The following is a 16,576-nucleotide window of genomic DNA, read 5'->3' as shown; positions in this document are numbered from 1 at the left end:
TTGTGCCATAACACATACTCTGGTTATCTTTACCTGTGTTGCTACTCCGCACTTTTCTCTTTAATTTTCCAAATCTCCCCTCACATGAATCTCACACTGTTTAGTTTAAAGCCTTCTCTACAACCCTAGTTATACGATTCACCAGTGTACTCGTTCCAGCACAGATCAGTGAATCCCAATGGTACAGCTCCTTCTTTCCCCAGTACTGGTGCAAGTGACCCATGAATCAAAATTCCTTTCCTCTTTACTAATCTCTGAGCCATACGTTCAACTCCAATCTCATTTACTGCTTGTAGCTCAGGTAGTAATCCATAGATTATTACTCCTGTGGTTAAACATTCCTAGTCTTAAAATTGCAATAACATAAACATTTTCCTCATTATGTAACCTATTCCAAGTTTCACCCTACTGATATCCAAGGGAATTGCAGGTCAGTGTCTTTGACCTTTGGATTTTTCAAAAACTTGGAAGTTTTCAGAACAGCACAAAATCAAAAAACAATTCCGCTTGAAACTGAGAAAATGCTCATTAACTAAGCATATTCTACATAGCACAAGACCATGCAACATATTTACCAGAGTGCAAAAATTGAACCCGTTAGCAGCAGCTTATTAAAAACGTTTTAACACAACCAGGCTAACAAATTATTTTTCCCCGATGTCCTAAATTGGTAGGAACACATCAACTAGCATCCATGTTAACCAGATGCTTATGGAAATGCTGTAAAGGCAATTTTTCTTACGCTTGGGTTATGCCATCTCTCCCTTTGAATTGATGAATCTCTGAGGTCACAACAATAACTGTAACTGTCTTGCAAATCCAGGCTTTAGGTTATGCAGCCACATCTCCAAGAAGCAGTAACATCTGGCTCTGTTTCATATAGGTGATTTTAAATTCCAAACAAGGGTGGTGGTCTTCAATGAGCCTTTAGAACTTATGATATATTCCCATTTTGTGCTGTATTCATAACTAAAAGGATGGGCTGGTACATAACCCTTTTAAAACCTCCACTGCTCAGAATTACATGTCGAGTTCTACACTTGTTTCTTGCTACGACTGTAGCGCATCACTACTTGTGCTTCCAAAAGAGCCATTAAACTAAGGCCTGATCTGCCAGCTCAGGCAAATATATAAAGAACAAAGGGTAATTTGAGTTTTTCTACTGTCCTCACCAACATCTTTATCCTCAAAAACACCAAACATTTATCTGGCAGGTCTTTGGGACCTTCCTCCATGCTAATTCTCTGCCACACCCAATCATAACTACAGTAACTACAATTCAAACATAATTCATTGGTTTCTGACATTAAGGCATATTGGGGATATGAGGCAACTTATAAAAGAATTTACCTCCCCTCCTGCCTCCAAGTATGGTACAACTGACATTGTAATATATGCCTGAAAGGTGAGGTGACTTTATAATGAGAAACTGTTAGTTCAAATTTACAGAAGCAGCAATTTCACATTTTCTCACTTACAAATAATCAATTTTGTTCCTGTCCACATTGTAAACTTACAAGGAGTGACTTAATTTCCTGAAGAATATGAATAAGTTGGGTAAACATCCATAGGGAAAAGTTAGAAATCTCTTCTCAATTCCCAAAATGATTAAGTGAAAGCTCCCAAAGTATCAGATTACACTGACCTGTTACATTCTATAAATAATCGGACCTTTGGCTCCAATAAGACTGATATTGCTAAGACCATAAAAAGAGCTTGGAAATTGTTGGTCGTGCTGAACCCTCTCATGTTAAATCCCAAGAGAGAAGAATGAAAGTTTTTCTACATATTTAATATAAAAATTACCTTCTGCACCATGCAGATGATGTTATATTTCAAAGGTTTGAAAATAATGTAACTAACATTTTCATAACAATTTTTGAAGTAATGAGTCTTTCAGTTGTTTATGAAACAATTTACTCTTAATTCCTCACTCAGTAAAAACTGGTGTCAAGTAGTACAGTGATTTTTTTTATTAAACAAGTGTTTTAATTAAATTATTCTTAATTTAATAAAAAATCCCTACAATTGTTAGGTTGGCACTGTGACAGCAAGAGCAATAAAATCATTTAACTAGGAATATTCAACAGGTCATTCTAAAAAGATAGCACTATAATACAATATCCCAAAACAATTACAGGTACTTGGGCTAACACTTGGAGGTTAATTGGATTATGCACAACATTTTATGAAATCTAAATCAAAAACAGAACTAAAATTTCAAATCACTGTTCAGACTTCAATATTTTAGATTTACTTTAACAAGTATCAAAGTAAGCAATGCTCACAAAGTCTCTCCAAAAAGTGCAGTGATTCTGAAAAATCAATCTAAAAAGTGATTGGAATGTAATGGGAAGTGCAGTGCTCAGCTCAGCCTTTGCAATTGATCCAAATGATATTCATGAGAAATATTTCAATGAGTCCAGCCAAAAAATGGCATTCATTATTGAGCTACTGTACTGGTTACATGGTTAGTTGGAAATGCACTTAGTTTTATGGAGTTAATATAATCAAGCAGCTAAGTGGAGATAATGTTTCTAATATCAGGCTTACAACTGAAATGTTAAATTGAATACAGGTAGTTTCTACTAAAATGTTGTATATAGCAGATTCTATTCACTGGTTCAGAATTAAAAAGAATGCAACAGGTGTTTGAGGATTATTTCATTTGGGATATGAGATTAAAGTGCATCACCTAAAATGATAACTCAAGTACTCTACAATGTTCTAAAACTGGTGGATGTTACCCATCACTGGACAAATTCAACTGATGCCAAAAGATTTCAAATTATTCAAAGGCTAAATAGAAGGAGACACATTACACAAGGAATTTTAACTTTGTTCATTGGTAATTCTGAATATAAAAATGCCAAGTTCACCAAACGTAATTGAAATTCTTGGCTTATTAAAGCATTGCTCGAAATGAAAATTAAAAGCAAAATCCCTCAAATTACTTTGTTGGTAAACATTTAAAAAATCTCTCCTTAATATTAAAATTACAAAACACAGCAACAACTGATCACAAAAGTCACTTTCATTTCAAATTAACTAGTTATAAAAGTATACCTGTTTGGTAGGATGCAGGTAGTATGTAGATTCAAGCTCCAGTTATACAGCATGAACATTTGGTATAGTGCATGTAAAACTCAATTTGAGAGGGAGGAATGTTCATGCAGTTTTGCATAGTTTAAAAGTGTAACGCTCATTTGCGTAAGGGAATCGTGTCTGTAGGTTTATCTTCTAAAGTTAAATGCACCGAAGGAAAGAAAGTAAGATTTATACATGTTAATCAAACACTTCTACACGAAGCCATCCCATAAGAGACAGCCATTTAAATAAGCCAAATGACAATTGAAAATCAACTTTGATTAGCATGAATACATTTAGTTGCTGCTTTGGTTTATTTTCAAAACATTGTGCGTAATCCTATAAATAAAACTAAGTCCTAAAACAAACAGTCCAATTGATCAATTAATTGATTCTCAGTTTACAATTCAGCACCATTAAAAAAGTTCATTACTTTTACCAGAAAATAGACACAACAGCATTATGTTTATGGAATTACAGGGTCACATTTTAATTCCTGAATCTTACATTGCCTCATTAATATCAACACATGTATACAAACAGTGTAAAATAACAGTTACAGTGGTGGTTATTCATCCATACAAAATAAACTTCTGTTTTATGGAAAAACTATACTTCATATCTACATGACAGACGGCCCATTTTTTTTCCAAAGAATGTTTAAGTTGAGCTACAAAACCTCCAAAATACCAAGGGATGCAGATGACCTCAAAAACAAAAGATTTAAAAAGTTGTGATTTCAGTTTGTAACACACAGATTGCCAGTTGGCTATTTGGCTACAGCTGGTTTAACAACCTGCGTTAACCACTGTATTAAAAATAATCTAGAACACCATACTGTGCAATAAAAGCATCTGGAACCTAACTTGAGCCTTCTACTGTGCTTGAATCTTAACTACTTCTGCACAGAGACAACTGTGACCAACAGGGCAAAGGCAGACTAGTTAAAATTCATGTTTTGTTGCGGCTTTCCGTTAAACTCCCCAGCATTACCATCAGTCAGCTGTTAAAATTAGTGTTCCCTAAAAGTAACTTGCCTAACAGATATAATGAAATGTTAACCTGTAATACAATACCCAAAAATATACATAAAAACCAGATTGGGATAAAATTTAATTTGTTAAGTGGCATATTTGGCCTGGGGAACTGCCACAAAGTATATTAGATGAGATAAAAGGAACAGTCTTGCTCATGAACCACTCTTGCAGCAGTCACCAGCACCATCTTTTACACACAGGCTTGTGAAACAGTCTATCTGTAGTACAGTACCTGACTGAGGTGCATACACTTCTGTGCTTTTCCAACCATTCACCATTTTGATTAGAAAATGCTTAACAGGCCCAATGGATGCCCAAAGATCCAATGAACATGATGGCAATCTCATCATTATGGTCCCAGTAGTAGGTTGAGATTCTTCTGCTGAGGAAGATATTGGCAGGTTTCTTTTCCCCCAATTTAAAACTTGGAATTGGAGGCAAACAAAACAAAACAAGGATGAGGATAAACACATGGGACAGCACCTAATTCATTCAGACTGCGAGAATTTCCAACTGATACTTTGTATGCCTATCCCAGTTTTTGTTTCTGGCAAAGAACTCCAAAACATCATTTTTGTGCAGCTCCTGCTCCCTTGCTCAAGCTTTCCCTAACCCGCCCCAAATCTGAATCTCTTCCCCATTTGGGAAACTGTCAATCAGGCTCCCAATTACTAACTGCTAGCCCTGCCAGCCTGATTGGCCGGTTTTCCTTCCCAAGTTTGTTCCAGAGAGATCCAGTTCCTCAGTGGCATGTTGTTGCCACATAGAACTCAAGCCCTCTAGTTGAAACATTGGCACACTGTTTGCTACTCCTTGTGTTGCATCTTTTGTATTCACAGTGAAGCAGCCATTCCTGATTCAGACCCTTAGCTTATGGAACAGTTGCACCATTGTATCAGACCCCAAAGTAAGTCATTCCGTGCATCAATTATGAGCCTAGCCGAGGTCGTTTTCTTGGTGATGTTTCTTCTTCCTCCTCCTCTTCCTCGTCATCAGGATAATCTACAAGCCCCACTAGACCTCCCTGAAGAAATTCAGGAAAAAAAAACATTTACGTAAGCATGCGGCTTTCCTACTGACAAGCATACAATTAAGCAGATAATTTTCACCCAATCTACAATGCAAAACATAAACCTACAGTAACAGAACATTTTTCACTACATTGGTTTAAACCTTTGTTTGAAATAGTTCAAGATGATTAAAAACAAGGTTAATCAACAGTACAATGTTAACACCTCATTCAGAATTACTTCAACTCACTATCTTCATTCATTAATAGAGCTCGCCAGGGCAGGTTTATTGTTAACAAAATAGCACCACCAGAAGTTAGTCAATTGAAGACTTTTTTGTTTAGATTTGATTACGAGTTCAAATTGTTGCATCCACCTAAATGTAAAATGAAGATCTCAAATATCAAAGCCTAGAAGTAATCAGGTGCCAAAATTATACATTTAAAAAAAAACATTAAAAACACTGCAATAGATCGACTTGAAGCAATGTTTGAACACAAGATAATCCAAACCTTTGTCATTGCAGATGAACTGGTATGCTTTGAAGAAGAACTAGTGGAACTGGCTGGAGCAGTCTGAGCTGCTGTTGATTTACTGTTGGTGCCATTTGTTCCGTTTGCTGCACCAGATGCACAGGTATGTGAAAATGTAAATTTGAAGCTGGGACTCGAGGAACGCTTTGGAAGGTTTTCCTTGTCCTCACTTTCTTTAGCTAAGAAAGAAACATTTAAGGACTCAGACTACACCAAATTATCATTGTTTAACTGATATAACCATCTTATGTCTTTTATCTTAGCATCTATATTGAGAATAGCACATTATCAATTTATGCTGTCTTGTTTCCATGACCTTCTAGGAAAAGCAAAATTCTACACAGCTACATGCAGAGCTACACTCAGTGGCAGCATATGCCAGCAAAAAGATTGTTTTAGAATTAGCTCTTTTAACAAGAATGCAAAATCAGGATGCTTTTAAAAATATTAAAAAGCTTGATACACTCCAACTTTGTATTGTAGCTGGTGTGAAGCTGAAGCAATGCATTAGCAAAATCAAACTCCCTTTTAGTTAAAGAGATAGTAGCAACAGAGATAATCAGTTAAGTGACAGAAAGAATAATGGTAAACGTTTTTCTAGACTCAATGTAAGCATGCAGTGGTGTCCCCCAGGGATTACTATTAGGATGAATTAGTGATAAACACTTAGATATAGGGAACACAATTGTAAAGCTGCAGATGATTAAAAAAAACTTACAAATGTGGTAAAGTTAGGAATATAGCAGATTCCATAAGATAATAAGATCATAAGAAATAGGAGCAGGAGTAGGCCCATTATGCCCATCGAGCCTGTTCTGCCATGCGATAAGATCATGGTTGATCTGACTGTTTTGTTGACTTAACTTCATTTTTCTGCCTGCTCCCCATAACCCTCGACTCCCTTTTCAAAAATTTATCTGACTCAGCCTTGAATATATTCAATGACCCAGCCTTCATGGCTCTCTGCAGCAGAAAATTCCAAACACCAACAACCCTCAGAAGAAATTTCTAATTCCATTTTAAACAGGAGACCCCTTATTTTTAAACTTGCTTCACAGTTCTCGATTCCCCCATGAGGAAACATACTCCCAGCATCTACCCTGTCAAGCTCCCTCAGAATCTGACGTGTTTCAATATCATCTCTCATTCTTCTAAACTCCAATGATTATAGCCCCAACCTGCTCAATCTTTCCTCACAAGACAACCCCTTTATCCCAGGAATCAGCCTAGTGAACCTTCTCTGAGCTGCTTCCAATGCAAGTGTATCCATCCTTTTAGGAAACCAAATCTGTATGGTGGTCCAGGTAAGGGATCACCAATGTCCTATACAGTTCCAGCAAGGCTTCCCTTTTATACTTCACCCCCTTGCAATAAAGGGCAACATTCCACTTGCCTTCCCAATTACTTGTTATACCTGCATACTAACTTCTTGTGGTTCGGCACAAGGACACCCAGATTTCTCTATACCGCAGCATTCTGCAGTCTCTTTCCATTTAAATAATTTTCTGTTTTTATATTCTTCATGCCAAGGTGGACAACCCCACATTTTACTCCATCTGCCAATTTTTTGCCCACTCACTTAACCTATCTAAATCCCTTTAAAGACTCTTTGTATCCTCCTCACAACTCGTTTTCCTACCTATCTTTGGATCATCAGCAAATTTGGCTACAATATAGGTTAGGGCCTTCATCCATGTTATTAAAATACATCTTAAATAGTCGAGGCCCCAGCACTAATCCCTGAAGCAGCCCCCTAGTTACAGTTTGCCAACCCAATAACGAGCTATTTATCCCAACTCTTGTTTCCTGTTTGTTAGCCATTCCTCTATCCATACTAATATATCACCGCCAACACCATGAGCTCTTGTGCAGTAATTTATGTGGCACCTTACTGAATGCCTTTTGGGAATCCAAATACACTGCACCTACTGGTTCCCCTATATCTACCCTGCTTGATACATCCTCAAAGAGCTCTAATAAATTAGTCAAATGATTCCCCTTTCACAAAACCCTGTTGACACTGCCTAATTGTATTATGATTTTCTAAATGCCCTGCTACTACCTATTTAATAATATTTTCCCAATGGCCGATATTGCACTAACTGGCCTATAGTTTCCTCCTTTGTGCCTATAATTCCGTCTTATTTGAATAGCTGTGTTACATTTGTGGTTTTACAGTCTGCTGGGGCCTTTCCAGAACCTAGGAAATTTTGAAACATTACAACCAATGCATCCATTATTTCTGCTTCAAGACCCTAGGATGCAGACCATTAGGTCCAGGGGACCTGTCAGGGTTTAGCCCCATTAGCTTTCTTAGTACTTTTTTCCTCTAGTGGTTATTTTAAGTTCCCCCCTCCCTTTTGATCCCTGCTTTTCTACTATTTTTGGGATGCTTTGTATCTTCTGTTGTGAAGACAGGTATAAAATTCTTGCTCAAAGTCTCTGCCATTTTCTTGTTTCCCATTAATTCCTCAATCTCACCCTCTAAGGAACCAACTTACTGCAGTAAATCTCTTCCCTTTTAAATACTTATAGAAACTTTTACCGTCTGCTTTCATATTTCTTCCAGTTATCTCCCAGAATCCAATTTCTCCCTCTATTATCTTTTTAGTCATCCATTTCTGGTTTCTAAAATATTCCCAATTTTCTGAGCTACCACTGATCTTTGCAGCATTCTACATCTTTTCTTTCAATTTGATATCATTCTTCACTTCCTCAGTTACCCACGGGTGATGCATGATTCTCCTGGCATCTTTCTTTTTCAATAGAATATATCTTTGTTGAGTTATGAAATATCCCCTTAAATGTCTGCCACAGTCTTGACTATCTTACCTTTTAACCTATTTTCCCATTTGAGTCAAATTTGTCCACATACCCTTGAAATTGCTATTATTTAAGTTTAAGGCACTAGTTTCAAACCTAAACTTTTCACCCTCAAACTGAATGTGAAATTCTCTAATGTTATGATAACTTTTACATTGATTTACAATGAGGTCCTTAATAATCCTGTCTCATGACATTACCAGGTCCAAAATAGCCTGTTCCCTGGTTAGTTCCAGAAATGTATTATTCTAAGAAATCATTCTGAATACATTCTATGAACTCATCCTCCAAGCTACCTATGCCAATTTGATTCATTTAACCTGAAAGATTAAAACCTCCCACAATTATTGCAGTATCTTTCTTAGGGGCCCCTATTATTATAATCCATCTTACAGTGTAGCTGTGAGTGGGCCTATAAACCGCTCCCACAATGACTTATTTTCCTTGCCTTTTTGTCTCTCCACTAAATCTGATTCTACATTTTTATCCTTCGAATCAAGATAATTTCATGACTGTACTGAACTCATCCTTTATTAAGAGCCAACCCACCACCTTTTCCTTTCTTCCTGCCCTTCAGAAATGTCAAATACCCTTGAATATTTAGCCGTGGTCACATTGCCACCACGTCTATGTATCGGCTATCATAACATACTCATTTACTTGCATTTGTGCCATCAATTAATTCATCTCATTATAAATGCTGCATACATTCAGAAAAAGAGCTTTTAATTCTTTATACCATTTCCCCCTACTCTGACACCTTATTTGCTGGTGGACTCAGATGTTGTCCCTTCCTGTCATGGGCTGGTTACCATTATCTGCACCGCTACCCTGCACTACTGCCTTGCCCTTTCTCTAATTTTCCAAATATCCCCTCATGTGAACCATCCCTCCTACTATTTTAGGAGGGCTTGGACTGAAGAAATGGGCAGATGTATTGCAGATAAAATGTTGATCACAAATGCTTTGAAGTGATGGCGTGAACTGAAAGAATGAGAAAAGGAAATATAAATTTAATGACAATTTGAGTGCAAGAATAGGGACTTATGGCTTCATATACACAAATTGTTAATGGTGGCAGGGCATGTTGATAAAGCAGTTCAAAAAAACATCAGGATCCTTGACTTTATAGAGGCAGAGTACAAAAATGAGAAAGTTACACTAAACAGTTATAAATCACTGATTAGACCTCAGCTAGATTGCTGCATCTAATACTGGGCACCATGCTTTCGGAAGGATGTCAAGACCTTGGAGATGGTGCAGAGGAGATTCACCAGAATCATACCAGTGATGAGGACTTCAGTTATATGGACATATTACAGAAGCTGGGATTACTGTCCTGAATGCAGAGAATGTCAATAAATTTAATAGTGATGTTTAAGAAGTAAAGAAATGGTTTATACTCACAACTGCGTCAGTAGCCAAATGATACAAATTAAAGATCTTTAACAAAACGACTGGAGTCAGGCCAAGAGAAAGGTTAGTGTAGCGAGTCATGATCTAGAATTTAATGCCTGAAAAGGCTGGTGCAAGCAGACTCAGTACCTCAAAGAGTCAGACCAGGCACAGTGGGCTTAACGACCTCTTGTGCTGTAACATTACATGAACGCAACATGAAAGCACTTCTCAATCGGAGCCTTACAAGGCTCTCCTTCACAATCAGTGCGAATCAACAGGACAGGCTGCCCTTAAACTATCCATATTGTATCAGTGTATTGCAAAATTTACATTATAACCAGCCTAATAAAAAAACAAACGAGTGAAATTTCAATCATAAGCCTCCAAGTTCTGCACACAAATAAAATTTTCCCCAAATTAGAATGATAAACTGAACATCTAAATTACAGATAAGCAGAGTTTTAAATGCCAAACTCCTCCAGCAAGGGTAGGAGTAAAAGAAAAACAAAAGCTTCATAACATTGTGCTGTAACCTATTATATGATTCTACTTACAGATAGCATCTCAAGTTCTTTGTTTGAATAGGGCTGAAATGTAATGGTTCTCACAACCAACAACCCAACAGATTCTGTTTTTAATCTGGTTGTGCAATTAGTTACCATGGAGGTCTACATTTAAGCAGAGGTCTACATTTAACTTCAATTTAATTAAAAATGCATTCATGGTTATTCACTCTCATTAAAGTTTTAAGGGATAAAATACTAAACACAGACTACAACAACTTGGGCAAATGCATAAATTACAATGAAATGCATTACTATCAAAAGGTTAGGATGGCAGCGATTTTTACACCAAATTTAAATTTATTTTGAAGTTAAATTAAAAATATTCTATTGATTATACACAGACATTATAATGATTTAGTTTTTCCAATTAAACCAACATTTCCAAAGAAATCTGCAGAAATTCAGATCCTCAGATCATAAAAAAATGATACAGCTTGGAAGTTAAGGACACTCCAATGATTAACTGTCCAAAATCTCTCAAATGTACACGTAGCTTGCTCAGTTTTATACTGTTAAGCATTTATGAATGCTGGCAGGCTAACAAAGATATTCACAGCATAATCAGGAACAGCTAACTAAACTAACTAACTAAAACAATTAGTTCAATATTGAGGTCTCATTCATCACCTTCCAACTCAATATTGGTACATTAGCTGTATGTTACAGCTCACTGACAACATCCAAGGCTGAAAACCAGCTATTTGGAAACTGTAAGGCAATTTCAGTGCACATGGAAGTAGCTTGCACACTGTTGAGACATTTAAACTCGAGTACAGTACAACTAAAATGTACCGCCAAAAATGCTGAAAATTACTGTACCCTTTTTAGTTTCCAGAAATTTCCCATAACTGTCTGGATAGTCATCCTCAGATTTAGATTTCTCTACATGTGGTACTAGAGCCTCTCCTTCTTCTTCCTCCTCATCCTCATTGAACCACATCTCTTCATCTTCCTCCAACGCTCGTGCATCTCTCCGGTATCGATTATTACGCAATATGGATGGTACACTTAATTGAAAAACACAACACAAACCATTAGTCAGCAAGTTCTACCAAAGCCATAAAATGTAAACTGGAATGCTAAATTTCTTATAAACTTCCAAACTGAAGTAGTTACGTATTTGTTTATATACAGATATATTTACAATCACATCAGCTAACCTGAATTACGCAAACTGTCAAGCCCCAATTTTATTCCACGTACAATCCTTTTCTTCCCTTCGCCAGAAGGTGCTGATCCTCACTGGTGGCTTGGCTTTGTGGGTGGCTGTAGCCCTCCGACACATTGCCCAAGTCATCATACTTCATGCATGAACCTAAACAGTGTGCTTTGGCAAACATTCTATTACAGGAGCATAGCCAAGTCTGGTCCTTGGCTCACCTGATGTTGACAAACAAGTACTTGTACCATACATTCATAAGTAGATTTAGGAATAGGAATTCTTGCTGGTTTGGCATGAAAGTCTATTGAAACATTCCGAAGTTGATTCTGCTGAAAATCAATTAACAATACAACTGGGAATTGAATGTGGAACTTCCTGGTTTGCATGATTGAGTACTCAGAGACTGCACTTCTACCCAAAGAAAATACCAATACTGCCAAGTTTGTTTAAATATTTTATACAATTTTTCTGTTAATCACAACATGTGCACAAAAACATTTTTTTTTACATTATATCCAGTAACACAGCATTATCCAAATTAATGCAAATCAACACTTTTCACTTTGGAAAAGTCCATGATATTAACATGATGTGCAAAAATATTATGCCCAGTTCCCTACTGGGACTACCTTACTATGGAGGTCCTCTACACTGGCAATGGTTTGGTTAAAATGTCAGTACAGCAGTGTCTGTGGACCAGCACCTGGCATTCACATCCAAAATCAAAATCCTGACAGCAGAACAGTAAACACTGGGAGCAGGTACATAAGCACTGTTGTCACAAACTAAGCAAACTCAAGTATGAAAGGAAATATAAAAGTTTCACCTCAGCAGAATCTGCATTTAATCCTAATGAAAATACTTCTCCTGATCAAGAAACTTCTGCCAGGGAATAGATTCTCTATCAAACTATCACTATAACCATTGCTCTGTGTCAGTATAATAGTAAAAGCCTACTAGATAAGTTATTGTACTACATATTGCTCACTTGTGGAACCAAGCTCAATGTACTTACATTTTATACAGTCATTTGACAAGAACAACAGGACAAATTCAAAATTGTGGAATACCAATCCAAAAAAAGAGCAATCACCAGTGCAAATCAATTGTGATAATGTAAATAGTTCAAAGTTGCAAATCATTGGTTTTCACTGCAATCCTGGATAATCAGTACCTGGAATTAAATTATCCCACCTTGGGTACCAAAAACAACTGTATTTAAGTTGTGACATTAAGTACAATATATAATATCCATAAAACTTAACTAACCTACATGCAAATAGCTTTGCACAGCTCAGAAGTACTTTCTGCATGAGTTTTAACATTTAATCTCCTTCCAGCTCCAATGAAGCTGTTTAATTCAAAAATATCATACACTATTTGTCCTGCCATTTACTCCTCACTCTCTTTTGTCAGGCTAAGGACCTACTACATTGGCAGGAACTGTGCATTGACAAAGAATTCTCAAAATTATTTCCTAAATTTGTTTGTAAATATTGTTACACTATTGTGCTTTTAGTTACTGGTTAGCTGTCACTTACAGGATGTTGATCAAGCATCAGTACTGTATATAGATTTAACTGGCAAATTGACAAAACACAAATGCTCACTGTGAAGCCAGCAGTATTGGTGAAGTTGGGAGCAGCACATAGGAGGTTGTAAGCTGGTGAAAGATATCTGCTGAGACATGCAGTAATCCGATGGTGCGACTGGTAATGGTAGCACGTAGTGCTTATCTCTCTATATGGTTACCACAATTGGTATCTGGGTGGACAGCTTTAAACATCCTGAACAAGTTCTTGCTGTTGTCCTTGTTCCTACTTTCAGCTTCTCTCCATTCTAAATTTGAATTTTGTTCTATTTTTTGCATCAGATTAATGATTAAACTAAGATAAAAGCAAAAAACTGTGGATGCTGGAAATCCAAAACAAAAACAAAAATACCCGGAAAAACTCAGCAGGTCTGGCAGCATCTGTGGAGAGGAGCACAGTTAACGTTTCGAGTCCGCATGACTCGTCAACAGAACTAAGGAAAAATAGAAGAGGGGTGAAATATAAATTGGTTTAAGGGCGGGGGGGAGACAAGAAGAGCTGGATAGAGGGCCAGTGATAGGTGGAGATAACCAAAAGATGTCACAGACAAAAGGACAAAGAGGTGTTGAAGGTAGTGATATTATCTAAAGAAATGTGCTAATTAAGGGTAGAAAGCAGGACGAGCAAGGTACAGATAGCCCTGGTGGGGTGGGGTGAAGGAATCAAAAAAGGCTAAAAGGTAGAGATAAAACAATCTTTCCGATTTTCCCTCTCCTTTTTGTTTTTTTCCAATAATTTATTTAGATTTTTCTTTTCCCACCTATTTCCATTATTTTTAAATGTATTTCCATCCACTGTTTTATCTCCACCTTTTAGCCTTTTTTGATTCCTTCACCCCACCCCCACTAGGGCTATCTGTACCTTGCTCATCCTGCTTTCTACCCTTAATTAGCACATTCCATTAGATAATACCTTCAACACCTCTTTGTCTTTTTGTCTGTGACATCTTTTGGTTATCTCCACTTATCACTGGCCCTCTATCCAGCTCTTCTTGTCCCCCACCCCCCGCTTAAACCAGCTTATATTTCACCCCTTTTCTATTTTTCCTTAGTACTGTTGAAGAGTCATGCGGACTCGAAATGTTAACTGTGCTCCTCTCCACAGATGCTGCCAGACCCGCTGAGTTTTTCCAGGTATTTTTGTTTTTGTAATGATTAAATTAGCCTGAGTATCTTAAAACTAACATTTCTTTACATGCTGTACTACAATAAGGCTGATAATTTAAAATATATACTGTTTATGATCATACAAGCCACAGGCTACAGTGTACACAGCAAATACTGAATTTTAACTGATATTTATTTTTAGGTTCAATAGGTTTAAAAGTAGTGATCTGTGAAGCTCAATTACCAGACAAACATATACTGCTGATGAGCTTCAATTAACTCTCCTACCTGTTTAGCTTCTGATTTTGAAGTCTATCCCTTTCCTGCTCATATCTCAGCTTCAGTCCTTTAAACGTCTGCACATACTCTATATGTTCAAGTGCTTTGTAGAAGTTGTCAACTATGTGCGTTGTAAGTGACTTGATATCCTCCTGTGGTAACAAATATTTAAAATAGAGGAATGGATAAGGCAATTCTCAGAACTGTGGAAAATTATAACCTGCAGGAAAGTGTGACTAAGGCATTTAAATAAATAGAAATTTTACTACAAGCTATTACAAAATTAGAAACTTACCACTCTGATAAATTCAAAGAGTTCAATTATTGCTGAATTAAGAAGATTATATCTGGTTCCATTATCCAAAAAGGCATTTATAACTGGTTCAAAGAGGTTGCCTTTAGTGATGTAACGATTATAGAATTCATCCTTTAGTCCAATGATCCTCCTCATAAAACGCAGTGCACCTGTTTTCAGGAAAAGTAACTATTTACTTAGATCTCAGTACTGCTCAGTTAGTTTGGACTACCTCCAGCAATTCCTTGTCTTGCTCTGTGGTCAAATCTTCTGATTACTCCAGAGCTATCATGCACACCCAAACCTATCCCAAACTTATCCACAAGAGCAATTCATGAACTGCGTCCAAGCTAGAGGTCTTTTCATTTCCTCACAGCACCCCTTCCAGATTTAGGCTCCAACCCACCATGTTCTGCAGCTTCTCCCCTGCTCTCCCTAACCAAGTTTATTTCCATAAAACCCAGCGCCTGTTTCTGCAATTTGCTCCTGAACATTGAAGTTCTGCTCGGCCTCATGACTATCAACTTTATTTTCATCCTACAGCACCTTTTCCCCCCTTTCTTTCAAAACCATTAGTCCCAGGTTCACCCCTGAGCCTCTTATCTTTCAGTCTACCTTTTCTCTCCAAGGTCCTTGAAAGCATTATTGCCATCCAATTACATATTCAACATCTGACTCTCTCTCTCATCCAGTTTCCACACCACCCAGCTTAGAACGATGACATTCTTGAGATTGCGGAGTCAATTGTCCCTCTTCAACCCAGTGCTGTTGCCCTCTCCATTCTCCAGCATTTCCTCCTCTGATGCCATCTTCACTGTACCCCTTCCTTGTAGTTACACTCAATTACCCCAAATCATATCTCAAAAAAACTCCTCCCAAGCCATATAGTTACCCTCAGAGCCACAGGACTCTATCCTTGGTTCCTCATTCATTGTTTAAATGCTGCCCTTTAGTAATATTATCTGTAAGAACAAGATCAGCTTCTGCATATATGCTAATAACACCAACATCTAACCGTCATTGCCAGCATCTCCAAAGCTTCTAAATGCTGTAACTGTTTAACATCAAGTTCCAGATGACTCAGGATTTCTTTCAGCTCTATACCACTGAAACAGAGACTACTCCTGACTCCATCCAGCATGCAAGTGCTTTCAGATACAATTCCAAATTGGCTGGATGCCCGCTTAGGTCAACTCCAGTAGTGAAAAACCTTAGTGCCCTGCTCAACCATTAGTCAAGCTTCCTTCCTCCATTTCCACTGAAAGCATCACCTTTCTTTAACTCAAACTCTGTCTGCTTACATGTAGTACTTCAGAAACTTTTAATAAAATGCTTTCAAATCCAAGGATTGCCTTCACTAAATGCCCTCCAAATTTAACACACCCAGAACCACACATGTTCAAATGTGCAAGCAAACTCTGCTCCTCTCTCCAGATCAATACTCATTTTGCCCATTTCACCAACCAAAATACTTTCACTTGAAATTTTCAACGAAAGCTATTTTCCCTCACTGACTCCGCTACAGATCAATTGGAGAGGGAGCAGAAAATGATACAATCCCCATGGACATAAACAAAGTTTTTATATTATTTAAAGAATGTGCATTTTTATGGTCCCTCTCAAAGCACATGCTTTTGAAATTAAATTGAGCAAAGATGGCAGCCAACTTGGCGTTCATAACATTTTTC

At 37.3% G+C, this 16,576-nt stretch overlaps 1 protein-coding gene across 2 annotated transcripts in view; it reads right to left on the bottom strand.

Moving 5' to 3' along the window:
* Positions 1-3,552: 3,552 nt before the first annotated feature.
* LOC121290108 (serine/threonine-protein phosphatase 4 regulatory subunit 3) overlaps positions 3,553-16,576 on the bottom strand; it is a 57,817-nt gene continuing 44,793 nt past the window's right edge. For both annotated transcript variants that reach the window (XM_041210294.1, XM_041210302.1), the window contains 5 exons: positions 14,889-15,058; positions 14,603-14,745; positions 11,274-11,461; positions 5,647-5,846; positions 3,553-5,148 (listed from right to left, as the gene is read on the bottom strand). In XM_041210294.1, the coding sequence (XP_041066228.1) occupies positions 5,053-5,148; positions 5,647-5,846; positions 11,274-11,461; positions 14,603-14,745; positions 14,889-15,058 (797 nt within the window). In that variant the 3' untranslated portion in view covers positions 3,553-5,052. The remainder of the gene's footprint in view (positions 5,149-5,646; positions 5,847-11,273; positions 11,462-14,602; positions 14,746-14,888; positions 15,059-16,576) is intronic.

Source organism: Carcharodon carcharias, chromosome 2 (assembly GCF_017639515.1).
Source record: "Carcharodon carcharias isolate sCarCar2 chromosome 2, sCarCar2.pri, whole genome shotgun sequence".
NCBI classification, from domain to species: Eukaryota; Metazoa; Chordata; class Chondrichthyes; order Lamniformes; family Lamnidae; genus Carcharodon; species Carcharodon carcharias.
The sequence above is the reverse complement of the archived record's forward strand: the minus strand, read 5'-3'. Positions and strand labels throughout refer to the sequence as shown.